We start from the raw sequence: 13,501 nt of genomic DNA on the forward strand, positions 1-13,501 counted from the left end.
ATTTGTAGCGGTGGCAGCTAACTGTTCCTAGTTGAAGCAGCCCTTGGATTTGTGGTGTTCTTAGACCTGCTTGTGTCAGCTGCTCTGAGCTCCTATCCACTGCCCTGGAATTCATCATGACACACACAAGCCAAAGACCTGGCTAGCTCAGCAGCATCCACATGCCAAGCCTCCTGGCCTCCTGGCCGTTGGGCTTTTATTGATGGGAAACCACTGTGGGGCCTATTGTTCATAGGAAACCGGGACTCTGATTCAGAGCCAATAGCCTTGCATAAGACTAAGACATCCTAGTGAGTTTCTTAAGTAATGGTCTTATTATGGGGTTTGGAAAGAGACATGAAAAAAAAGAGAGAGAGAAAGAGAGATCCAACTTGGAGGAAATCTACCTCTGGAGAAGCCTGCATTTATTTTAATAGCAAAGTTTATTTATTCAAAGAACCATCATTGTTCTGTGGCTTTTCCCAAGTCCTTGTTCGCATTGTGGGTTACCCTGGCTCTGATCTGTTTCAACGCTCACCTGTTCTCTGGGAATTTTATCGGATAGTCACACACCATTGACCGAAGAACTCCCACTGTCTCTGAGACCGAACCTAGTTGTAAAGGTGTCCTTTAGCTGCCAGATTAGCTAAGGGCAGACTGACAGCCCGAGCTGGCAAGACCAGCATCTCAGTGCCAACATGACAGGAATGTGTTCCTTGATCACGTCATGGCTCAGCAGGCAGCTCTTCCTCCTGCAGGTGACTCAGGGACCCAGCTCTTTCCATCTTTTTGGCACCACCATCTCTGTGGGGGGTGGGGAGGTGGGAGAGGAGGGGACAGAGTGAATTGCAGGGGCAAGGGGCCAGGGGCCAGGGGCCAGGGTGTGAAGTCTTACTCTAGCTTACCTTCCACTTGCCAGAAGTAACTGCAAGTGGCTGGGAGAGGTGGCCCCAATGTGCGCTATTATGTTTGCAGTCACAGTAAAAAGCCAGGGAGGGGGTCTGCAGAGTAACACATGAGCATCTGGGGAGGCCGGAAAGAAGTTGTCCCTCTGGTGTCAGCGAGGAAGAAAAGCCTCATCAGGCAGGGCTGACGGGTTGGTCATCCGCAGGGCCCGGTGCCTGGGAGGTGGCTGTTCTGTGAGTGGGTGCTGACGGCAGGAATGAGTGCATCACTGGCGTCCTTTAATGCGGCTCCGTAGTCTTTCACACTTGACTGTGGCAGGACGGCCTTTCCTGGACCTTCCAGAAGAAACTCGCCGTCCTTCTCTCGGGCCTCCATGGGATGCTTTGTGTGTTTCTGTCGCGGCATCTGCAACACTTTGTTGCCCGTGGTTTCACTTCTGATTTTCCTATGAGGATGCTAACTCCTTAAAGCTAGGACCCTGTCTCACCCATCTTCATATCCCAGCCCCTCCTACAGTCCCTGGCATAGGATGTTAAGTAAAATTACTTTCTTAGAGGGTTAGAAATGTAATATTTCTAGCATTGAAAATGACCCTCTCTATTAAACACACTACCTAAAATGAAGCTGTTCTATTTTAGTTCATCAGTGGGAACTATGGATGAGAAGCAGCATGAAGTGGGGAAAAGGGATATTTTGGCTAGACAGAGCTAGGTGGGTACCCCCAGTGGCTGTTATAATTTACTTAACCCAACTGCCTCTCCATTTCTTCTCCTGCTAAATGGCTACTCTTAAGAAATTAAGAGAACATGCATATAAAGAGCTTACCGCATTTGGAGAAAAATGCACACCCACCATTTCTCCCCTGGGAGTCAGGTGTAAATGCTTAAAAGAAAACCAGGCCTCTGTTTAAAGCTCTGGGCAGCTTTACTTTGTTTATCAAATTTCATGCCCTGGGCAGTGGCATGCTCACAGCACCTGCCCTTTTACCAAAATGGGAAGTAGATTTGGGCTTCAGCCTATAGCCCAGCGGTTCTCAACCTGTGGGTCGCGACCCCTTTGGCGGTCGAACGACCCTTTCACAGGGGTCGCCTAAGACCATCCTGCATATCAGATATTTACATTACGATTCATAACAGTAGCAACATTACAGTTATGAAGTAGCAATGAAAATAATGTTATGGTTGGGTCACAACATGAGGAACTGTATTTAAAGGGCCAGAAGGTTGAGAACCACTGCTAGTATAGCCCCGAGAAGCAGGGACTCACAGCCTCAATGTTAGGTTCCCTGGCTGCGTAGACAGGAGGAAATGCTCTCTGACAAATGAGGGGATGGGCTGCCCTGTGAGGTGGCAGTTCCACACCCTGGACGTGCTCAGTAGGAAAGAATCAGCCATCTGCCAGGGGTGTGCTTTGAGTAGGAGGTGGAATTTCTCACCAAGGAAGAGGCACTGAGTCTTGGAAAAGACTTTTTTTTGTCCTTCCAAAAACAGCAATGAAACTCTGATTCTATCACACATTTTAAATAATCAGTACATAGCACCACTTATGCTTCTAGTGCCTAGTATATTGTAAGTGGTGAGGAGTTCTTTCATTGGTGGATGGATTCACTCATTCACCATGCTTAGGTAGACAAACATTTGTACAGTGACTGACCGGCTGAATGGATGATTTCCTCATTAACACCCTCACTTTTCCCACATGCTGTCACTATGACTTGTCGTTTTCCACATCCCTAATAGTTCTAGTGACCCTGTCCTGGACAACCTTTAGTTTGTTCAGGTCCCTCCAGAGCTAAGCATTTAAGGGAGTGACACCGGGATCAGGCCTCGTGATGAGCATCAGTTGAAACGGAACACAAAGTCCTGCTGTTCTGGCAGGCCAGGCACCAGCGATGTCCTGGCTTACGTTTCCTTCACATGCATCCGCACGGGGCTGTTAGGAAGCCAGGGGCAGAAGTTTGCCGTTTTTGCACATGTTGTGTTTTTGTTTCTTTATCACGCCTTTGGCCAACGTGGGTGTTGTGTTGCGTCCTAGGTATGGCCCCTGGACTCTGAGCTCGTGCCAAGTAGCAGACCAGCGATCTGTGAGCTAGGAAACGAGCCAGCTCATTTGAAGCGCATGACATCACGTTTCCTGAGGCAGAGAGGAAGGCCTCCTTGCTAGAAAGCAGGGAGGATTTTGGCTCTTAGAGATTGGATTCAGTAACCTGAACTCGTTGGCGAAGGCCCAAGCCTCTAGCAAGCAGCTATCATATGGTCTGCAAAAAATCCAGATCCAGGGCCTCCCGCCCCCACTCTCCCCGTTGTCACCGCGGCCTTCTTTCAGAAACGCAAGCCTCTGGAGGGGCAGGGACAGCTTTTAGAAAAAGAGAGACCCTATAAAATCTGATTAAACGTTTTAGAAGAGGTTAGACAGATTTTGATAAGAGATTTTTTGAAATCTTACTAACTTTTGTCATTTTAAATTTAGGGCAGTAGGGGCAACGCCGACTTCATCGTGGAAAATTGTAAAGCCTGAATTAGCATTCTGTCCAAAAAAAAAAAAAAAATTGCAGTCCTCTACCACTTTCTTTCCCTTTCAAGTTGAGTAAAATCGTATAATGTGCAGTGCTGGCTCCGTTGGTGTTAACTATTCAATTTGTAAATCGATTCTCATGGTAGTTTCTCTGTTAACTTCAGAAATTGGCTCTGCACCACGTAGACTGTTAGGAGCCGCGTGGGCCAGTGCCTCTGTGTTCAGTAAAAACAGTACGGAGATGATTTTAAAAAACTAATCCCTAATACAGAGGCCCCACAGCCGCCCCTCGGAATGCTTATCATTGAGTCCTGGGGTGGAAATTAAGCTGCTTAGAGTGGCCTTAGGAGCCATGAAAGAACAAGCTACAAAGCGCCTTTGGGGGGTTATTACATTTGATACTCTTTACACCCTCAGAATACGGAGCTGTTTTTAGTTTTTTCAAAAGTTTATTGACTGAGACTCAGGAGAGAGGAGTTCCAAAGTCAAGATTAAAAACCCCAGGCTTCTGGCAGATCTCTGCTTCCTCACGACCCACTCACAAACTGGGGGGTGCAGTGTGCCCGTGCGGGGACAGTGACGGACGGAGAGCCTGAGGAACAAGACCCGGGAACGTGCTTGCGTGTGACCCTCCTGTCATCATCTAAACTCCGAGTCCTCAGTCTAAGTCTGGATACCTCATCTTCTCTTTTGGGAAAACCGATCTGGTACTATTTGATCCCTCCCCGAAGGGGTGCTGGAGAAAAACATGAAATATTGATGACGTGCCTTAAGTTTCAGGGGAAGGAATGTTCCCGCTTACGGAAATTGGAAATGGATTCCGGCACACCCACGCGGCTTATCGGCTCAGCCAAGGTGGCACACTTCCCTCCGGGCCCGTCTGTGTGTGAAAAATCTACCGACCCGTGCCGCCTTTCTTTAGCGGTGCGTGCACCTGAGCATGGAGCGATGCCTTATTCACGTGTCCAAGAAGGAAAGAGAGGGGCGAGGTGAGAAGAGGCGGTGGCGCAGCGAGGCAAGGAGGGGAGGAAGGGAGGCGAGTGTAACTGACAAGCCTGGGAGCCCGAGCTGCTAACCTGCAGGGCGTGGGCACCCCTGCGGTTAACCTGAACCTGGCTGGCCAGGACTCGCTGAGAACCGCGCCAAACTCTGCTGTGGCCAGGTCGTCTCGGTGACAAGACGGTGGGGTGCAGAGCTGTTCACTTGGCACCCTTCACCATCACCAAGGTCACTGATAAAATATTAAGCTGATCCTATGCTCACGGCTCCATGAAGATGATCAGGAATGGAGGGAGGCCAGGGCGAGGGGCACTGATCCATACGCGGAGAGGGGCAAAGCCTGGCCAAGCCACGCGGGCAGGCTCGCTCCGGCCACACCACCACGAGGAAGCAGCCGGCGTGTGCTTCCTCTCCCTCAGAAGGTTTTCCTTTGCACACCGTCAGCCCTGATTCCTCGGGGACACAACGGAACAGGCCCCACGGTGCCATCTGTGTCCATTCTGACAGCGTTCATGTCACAATACACAATCATGGAATTCTACAAAATCTAAAGAGTGGGATAAAATGTTACTGGTTACACTGATTAAAACGAAACTGACAACAACAACAACAACAACAAAAAACCCCAGAAAACAAAAAGAAATCTCTGTTGATATTCACAGTGACACTTGACAATTAAAAAAAAAAAAAAGTGGCAGCCAAATAATTGTCCTAGCGCGCTGCAGTTCATTGCCATGTTTTCAGAAATCCCCAGCTGTCTGGGGGAAAGAAAGTGCGGTTTTCACATCCTATGTAGTTCTCACAGAAGTCGCTCCCCACGTATGAACAAAAAAACAAAAACAATGCAGAGACTAGGCACCAAGCTTGCTCAGACCGCGACGGAGTCTGAAGAGTCAGACTTTTGACTCTTCGAATCAGATCTGGTTTGTGGCAAAAGAACCTGGCTGGCGACATTAGTCCCAGGGGGCCAAGGAAGAAACACTTGACTGTTAATACGGAAGAAAACCATCAAGAACTAGAACAATTAAGAATTAAATATTTTTTTCTACTCTACTTTGAAGCTGAATTCCAGCTTTTCGTATTTGGAAAAGATAGGTGGCTGATCTCTGGGTAGAACTGCTCTCTCTTCCCAGGTCCACCCTCCCTGCTCCTGATCCCATAGCTCAACGTTGGGGTGCAGGTATCGCTGGTTCAATTTTCTTGAAGTAGAATCACCATTTCTTTATATGTGGCCATGCCTCTTTCTCACAATGAGGTATAATTTTAGACTAACAATGCCTTTCCTTCGTGGGCTATGGGCTTGATCAATTGTGTGAGCAGGAAACAATTCAACGTTCTGATAAAATCATACACAGATGAAAATCATTGCACTTGGAAACAGCAACAAAAAGCTCAGCCCGACCAGAGAGGGGCCAGCAAAACTCTCGGGAAGGGGCTGTGCTTCCTGCCCTGGGCAGAGCGTCTGGACCTCCGGGTGTTCCGTCGAATTTGGTTTGTTATTAAATGTCCAGAAGTGAAAGAGTCCAAAAGACACTGTAGGCTCTTTAAGGCTAAGTCTTCCCGGTGCTTCTACGAGATACAGGATCTCCTTGGCCACATATTACAAAGCAGGGGCTCCTCTTAGCAAATGGCTAGCAGGGGCCCCCAAAACTCTGGAAGCAAGGGAGGATGGGCGCACACTGTGTCCTGTCCTGTGAATGAGAGAGAGAAACAGTAAGCAGGCTGGGAGGGCAAAGCTGCCCATCAACAGCCCTGTGGCCGGAAGTACAGCCCCTTCCTCCCACTCTACCGCTTGCTTTCATTACATTCACCCCACAGCCTGGGCAGACGGGTGTGCAGCTTTCTCTGTGTAATTCCTACTTTCTGTGAATCTGAACCTCTTTCCCTCTACCTGCAAACTTCTCTCTCTCTCTCTCTCTCTCTCTCTCTCTCTCTCTCTCTCTCTCTGTTTCTCTCTCTCTCTCTCTCTCCCCTTATTCTTCTTTAAAAAATACATTTTTATTGATTTCACAGAGGAAGAAAGTGGGAGAGAGGGATAGGAACATCAATGATGAGAGAGAACCATTGATCGGCTGCCTCCTGCATACCCCCCATTGGGGATCAAGCCTGCAACCCAGGCATGTGCCCTGACCAGGAATCTAATTGTGACCTCCTGGTTCATAGGTTGATGCTCAACCATTGAGCTACAATGGCCAGGCTCTCTTTCCTTATTCTTTATCCTTCCTGCCTCTTTGTGCTTTCTGTCTCTTTCTTGGTGGATATAAAGGCACGATGCTAGTCCAATCCTGCTACCCAGTGGTCCATATACTACTTCTTCCACATTTCTCCCACAATGCACCCTGTCCTCTCCCACCCAGTCCGTGGTCCTGCCCCCTTTTGTATATTCAGACACAGTTCACACTCTGCTTACTGAGTTGAATGGGCAGATTACTTGTTACTTGAGCCAATTACTTACACAACTAAAATCTGACCTTCTAGTCAAAATTGGAGCACATGACATTGAATATGTTACTAATGTATTCAGGACGCTCTCAAGTAAGTGCTTATAATGGGTAAGATCAAGGTGTTTCTAGACTCTGCTATCCTGAACTACTGTCAATATTTTCTCCTTTGGGGTGTTCACTCCAGCTCATGTCTTCTTTGTAGTCCCTTTATGACCCTTTTGTAATCAATAAACTACTTGCACAAAATGTCTACATAAATAGGGTGGATGATTATATCCTGATGTTATAGGCACAGAGCCAAAATCAGTAATTTAAGGTTCAGGGTGGAAGGGATGGAGGTCAAATCATCATGAGCTGCCGAAGTGCCTTCATGTCACACCCACCAACCAAGGCCCACTGAAGCGCTAAGATCTGCTACAGTGCCTGCCTCTCCCTGCGCCCACCTTTCCTGACCACCTCTGTGGGGTCAGAGTCAGACAAGTGGCTGCTGCTGCCTTTCGCTGTGGCTCATCATGTCCCTCCCACGAAGGGCACTTCCCTACTTACTGCTCCGGATTCTGACTAGGACTTGCTGACATTCTCGTAGATGACGTCACTGATGCAGAACTGCTGCTTCTTCTTCGTCCATATCAGCTGCACACACTGATGGATGAAAATGTACTGCTCCTGCAGCAGAAGCCAGGACATGTGTCAGAGCAAGATGTTGTTGTACAAATATGTGCAAAGATAGTATGTTGATACTATGACAGTGTTAAATATTATGACCTGATGTCAAAGGAACAAATTTTTATTAAGTAGGAGACAATTTTATAACTAGAAAATCCAAGGGAATCAACTGAAAAAATATTTTGAATAATAATAGAGCTAAAGGCAATAAATATTCAATGTCTATATGATGGACTATTTTGAAAAAAAAGTCTATTACCTCTTAATATATCAAAATAAATTCCAAGAAGTTTAATAAATTAAACTTACAAAAATATAAAGGAAAATATAGGTTAATTCCTCTCTGATTACTTTATGAAAGGGCTTTCTAAACTTCAAAGCCATGGAATAAATTAGAAATAAAACTTTCAACCTACTGTATGTTTTTTTAAAGTGAAAAGTCATTTCATTGTGAACACAGATCCTATATAATAAAAGGCTAATATGCAAATTGACCGAATGGCAGTTGCTATGATGCACACTGACCATCAGGGGGCAGATACTCAATGCAGGAGCTGCCCCCTGGTGATCAGCGTGCTCCCACAGGGGGAGCGCCACTCAACCAGAAGCCTGGTGAGTGCAGAGGTGGTGGCGGGAGCCTCTCCCGCCTCCGCAGCAGTGCTAAGGACTGCTGAGGGTTCCCGACCTGTGAGAGGGTGCAGGCCAGGCTGAGGGACGCCCCCCCCCCCTCAGTGCATGAATGTTGTGCACTGGGCCTCTAGTAATAGTATAAAGTGGAAAATAATCCAATTTTATATCCTATACAAAGAAGAATGGTTTAAATAATCAATGGTATGTCTATAATAAAATATCCAGTCTTTAAAATGAAATTTATATAATTTATTTAATTTTGGGCAATTTGGTATAATACACATAGGAAAATATTAAGTGAAAAAGCAGAATTTAAAATTAGCATATGGACACATAGCTTGTGGGCATAATTGTGTGAAAGTTATACTTGAAGGAAGGCGGGATGAAATGTGCTGAAATATTGAGAGTTGCTGTCTTTGTAACATAAAATCAAGATAACCTCGTGATCTTTCTCCTTTTTCTTTATTGCCCAGACTTTCTCCGTAAGGAATAGCATTAGAAATAACCTTTCTATCAGAACCAGTCAAGATGTCCCTAGGATCTTGAGCATTTTGTATGACAACTTTAAACAAAAGGTAAGGTTAAGACTTCGAACCTCACTGGGTTGATTCTTCAGCCTCACCTGTGTTTTTCAATGAGATTGGGAGAAAATATAGGCCCTTATTTAGTGGCAGTATCTCATCAATAACTGAGCTACCCGCCTCTCCTTATTGTACATCACTCTGGCTTCCAGGGCTGTGTCAGCACTGGGCATAATAAGGCAGAGACCTGGTCACCTGGTTTCTCAACCCAGAAGTGACCAGTGGCCAAACTTTGCCTAAAAAAAAAAAAAAGGAGCCAGACCACAGGAAAAGTAAATAAAGACTATTTATGGGCAGGTCCCTGAGGTCCCTGAGAAATCTAAGCTCCGATCAGGACAGGCTACAAAAGCAAAGCCCTACCTGACCTCCAGCGGAAGCCCATTAGAGGGAAATCAAACAAAGCATTTGATAAAAATAGAAGAGAGCCCCAGGGAGGCGCATGTTCTCCACACGGCCTACTTCACAGTTGGAAGCATTGCCTAGATTTGCCACATCACAGAATGTGTGCTTCACGGCAACGGCAATTCCCAAACGTTGTCATTCACAGTTTACAGACGAGGAATGGACCTTGAGAGACAAAGTGAGTTGTGCAGTGGCCATGCGGGACCCAGGCCTTCTCCAGGGGGCTGGCCTGACAACCCTACTCTCTTTACCCTTTGCTGCTCTGTGGAGAGGCCATGGGAGGGGGTGGCGGGTGCAGGGAGGTTGGTCAGGTGAGAAAGGGGAAGAGGGCATGTTAACAATAGCCCACGCCACAGGTTGCGGGCATCTGAGGACCTGACCCACATAATCAGTTACGTCTACTCTTTGTATTTATTTGTTTTTAGGGGAGAGGACAGCATCTCACCCCAGCCTGACTGGGGCTATGCACCTTCTGCTTTTATGGGGGGCTGAAAGTACAGTGGGGCCTTGACTTACGAGTTTAATTCGTTCCGTGACGGAGCTCGTAACTCAAATTACTCATATGTCAAATCAAAAGTGAACAAGTGAGACACGTGATGCTTGGCTGATGTGGCGTTCACTGTGATGTTCGCTGCGCCAACTAGCAGTGGCGTATCTGAAGCTGGCTCGTAACCCGAATTTTAGCTCGCAACTCAAAGCAAAAAATCGGCCGAGAGACGGCTCATATCTCGAAAAACTCGTTAGTCGGGACACTCGTAAGTCAAGGCCTCACTGTACTTAACTTTATTTCAGCTATTTTTAGAAGGGGGTTGGGTGATAGAATCCAGGTGATGGGAAGTAACGGGATTCTAGTACACAATATATGCAGGTGGTCGATAGATATACACAGAGCCAGAAATCAGCTGGGGATCATTCCGGCCTCTTGAAAATCATTAGTGTCACAGGGTGCCCTAGGATGAGAAAGCTAAGAAAATCGTGTTCCACTCTGCTCTTTACTTACTCACAGCAGCAAAGTAGAAGGCAGCAGGACTTGGCTGTGAATGGGCTCAAGGAGGATGTTAGGAAAATCCTAACATTCAAAATACAGGTCGCATTGCAAAGAGGGCCACCACGAGGAAACACAAAGGGAAGTGGACAAGATGTTTCAACATAAATAAACAACTGAACTAGAGAAGACCTGCTGCAAAATCCCGAGGGAACTCCAGAATGAAGCTGGAACAGTTGGGGAAAATCAGTAACCCATGGTGACCTCGCCTCTTTTGCTGACTTTGCATTTTCCCACCAGAGTTCAGGGAAGGGATATCGTCCTTAAAAAAGACTGTTTCCCTAGAGATGGCAACTTAAAATGCTGCTGTAAACAAAGAAGCCAAACATCCAAAGTTTGGGGCAAGAAAGTTACGGGGGAAGCAACATTTTCTCAGCCTTGCAGAGAGGCACATGGCCGACCTAGTGTTGCGTGATTACCACACCTGGAGAAAGATCCTGGCATGGAATCAGATGGAGGGTCTGCCGGGGGAAGGTAGTATTTAAAAAGGGATTAAGGTCCTGTACTGGGAAAGTCAAAAGCAAACAGGCTATAATCAAAGTCTATAAAGTTCTAAAAGCTATAAATTAGGTCACTGTGGCAGACAATTGATCAAATCCAAAATACTTAAAATAAGGAGCTGCCCTTGAAGCTGGGGATTAATACACACATGGGGAGTTATAATCACATATTAGGATATATAAATTTATGGAGGTGAAAGCCAAAACTATGGACCGATTCATGAAGCACTGTTTACTCATTAGGTAGCAGGCTTCTCTGGGAAATCAGGGCCTTTAAACAAGGCCACATTCATGTCCCCACAGCAGTGGAATCCAAGGCAGCAGGGTTGGGGCAGGAGTGGGTAAGGAAGTGAGGACACATACATGAGGACTTGCTCATCACATGTGAGAGCTGAATGTGAATGGGTTGCTTTTCCGCAGTGGCATGATCCTGCTTTGGCTCAGAAAGAAACACACTGGAACGATTGTGCCAAGCCTTGCTCCGATGGGAGTGAGGATGCAGGAGAGAAGTCAAAGGGATGGTGAAGGAGAAACCCACCCAAGCCTTGAGACCTAAGCCATTACTGCAGGCTTTTGGGTTATACTGACATCTAGTGGTGATTCACATGAAAAGCACGAGGAAGACCAAGGCTGCATTCAATTCCTTGGAACTTAAGAAGTCTGGCCAGGATGTGTTCTACTCTGTTCCACCCACACAAACGCCTTCAAAAAAAAAGAGATGACTCTACACCTGAAGCTGAGAAGCTTCGGGTATGTCTGGGTGACTAGGACTGTGAACAAGCGATGGTGCTTGCTTTTTGAGGCCCACGCAGGTGCACACCCACTGTGGCTGTGAGGTGGTGCGAGGCTGTCTGCTGGCCCCAGGCTGCCACTCCAGCCCTTGGGCATTCCCAGACTTCTGGGAGGAGGGGGCCTGGGGGTGGTGGTGGGGGAGGGGGAAGAGGGATGGATGTTTCTAGGCATGCTGCCATGTTGTTACAATGCTAAAGCCATTCATTTAGGTCAAGGGAAATGGACGTGTTGGTAGTTTGGAGATCCTTAAAATCATAAGGGGGACAGAAAGCGTGAGTCCAACCCCTGATCATTATCGAAAGTGAACTGGGACAGAGACTCACATGGTGGACAAACTAGTGACAAACTTTTGAATGAAATCTAGCCTTTCAAACACAGGTGAAATCACATCAGTCCCACAGCGTCCACTCGATGGCATGTCCCCAGATTGGCTGCCCCGAACTCTCCCTCTGTTCAAAGAGGCCTTCGTCTATTACGGATAGATCTGCGTGCTCTGAGTTGTAAAGGGCACATGGCACCAATAGAAGCGCAGGCACTGCACACTGAACGGATTTTAGAAACGAATATCTGTTTCTCCTGGACCGTGAAGCAGTTCGAATGTGCACAATAAGACACTGGAAATAGCAGATGCAAGACTGAAACAGGAGGTGAAATAGTAGGAAGTTTTTTTCAGTCAAGGTCAAATTTATAGATTCCTATTGATTACATCCCTACCTCTGTCTGTACCATGGACATCCGGTATGACCTCATTTCTGACACCAGCCCTAAGATGTCCACAAACTCGTGCTCCCGAATGTGCTGCAAGAGCCTGTCCAGGGCGATGAACGTTCCCGTCCGGCCGACGCCAGCGCTGCAAGAGTGTGCAGACAGCAGGTTACTCACACAGTGCTTCCACACGGGGGGTGGGGGTGGGGGACAAACTGGCGATCAAAAAACAAAACAGGTAGCAAAAAAAAAGAAGACTAAACTCCTGAGAATGTTTTCCACTTCATTTTAACCGTGCAACTGTGGTTGGTGTGTCTTCTAATATCACATTTGACTATCACTGCTGCTGCTCTGAAAGAGGTATGGGTCTGGTCCGGCCAGAGTGGCTCAGCTGGTTGAGCATCATCCTGTGCACCGAAAGGTTGCCGGTTCAGTTCTTCATCAGGGCATATACCTGGGTTTCGGGTTCGATCCCTGGTTGGGGCATGTATGAAAGCAACCACTCAATGTTTCTTCTCTCTCTCTCTCTGTCTCTCTCTCTCTCTCCTTTCCTCTCTCTTTAAGAATGTCCTCAAGTGAGGATTAAGGAAAAAAAGAGGTAGGGGTCTGCACTAGTCTGGGCAACACCTCTCTCCTCCACCTGGAGCTCTCTGCTTCCTGAGAAAGGTAAGAAGTGCCCATGGGCCTGGTGAGAGAGCTGGTTCCTTCCCTCAGGGAACTTGACACATAAACAATTTCAGTCTTCTGAGCAGCCGCAGAATTAAGCCTCACACCCAGCTCAGAAGTCTAGCTGAGATGCCCACTACTCACCTCCAGCTCTGGGGCCAGACCAATTTGTGTGCCTTAAACCCTGGGTTGAGTTCACCATTCCAGACTTTCCTTACAGCACATCTCCCTTCCAGTGAGTTCTAGCCTGCTTGCATTCCCCAGTAATCTTTTAGGTAGTTGCCTCCAAATCAAATTTAATATTTGGACCCTATTCATTACAGCCCCCAAATCCTAGAGGGAAGTGGAGTGATTTGTGCTGACCGATTGCCCAGCACAGTTGTACATGTTAAGTCAGCCCTTCTTTTCTTCCAGTCATGCAGACTGTAGGGCCAAGTGTTTTCAAAGTCTGAATTATCGTATATGAGAAAAGAGGAAGCCAAAATTGATTTCTATGCAGAACTGGCTAGGAGAGAAATCCAACAGTAAAAGCCTGTAGCTCAGAGCCCTAGTTTGCTTTTTGTACTGGACAACCCTGCTCACCCAGGACTTATCTTACATTCTGCCACTGGGTGAACACCTGTAAAGTCACATCCAGAGTTGTCCCAGCTGCCTGCTGTGAAAGAAACTGTG

General features: G+C 47.1%; 1 protein-coding gene across 3 annotated transcripts in view; it reads right to left on the reverse strand.

The window, feature by feature from the left end:
- Nucleotides 1-2,030: 2,030 nt before the first annotated feature.
- Nucleotides 2,031-13,501, reverse strand: part of PTPRO (protein tyrosine phosphatase receptor type O) — a 214,382-nt gene continuing 202,911 nt past the window's right edge. For all 3 annotated transcript variants that reach the window (XM_036300652.1, XM_036300653.1, XM_036300654.1), the window contains 3 exons: nucleotides 12,173-12,308; nucleotides 7,389-7,508; nucleotides 2,031-6,089 (listed from right to left, as the gene is read on the reverse strand). In XM_036300652.1, the coding sequence (XP_036156545.1) occupies nucleotides 7,404-7,508; nucleotides 12,173-12,308 (241 nt within the window). In that variant the 3' untranslated portion in view covers nucleotides 2,031-6,089; nucleotides 7,389-7,403. The remainder of the gene's footprint in view (nucleotides 6,090-7,388; nucleotides 7,509-12,172; nucleotides 12,309-13,501) is intronic.

This window comes from Myotis myotis, unplaced genomic scaffold (assembly GCF_014108235.1).
Source record: "Myotis myotis isolate mMyoMyo1 unplaced genomic scaffold, mMyoMyo1.p scaffold_m19_p_3, whole genome shotgun sequence".
Lineage (NCBI taxonomy): Eukaryota > Metazoa > Chordata > Mammalia > Chiroptera > Vespertilionidae > Myotis > Myotis myotis.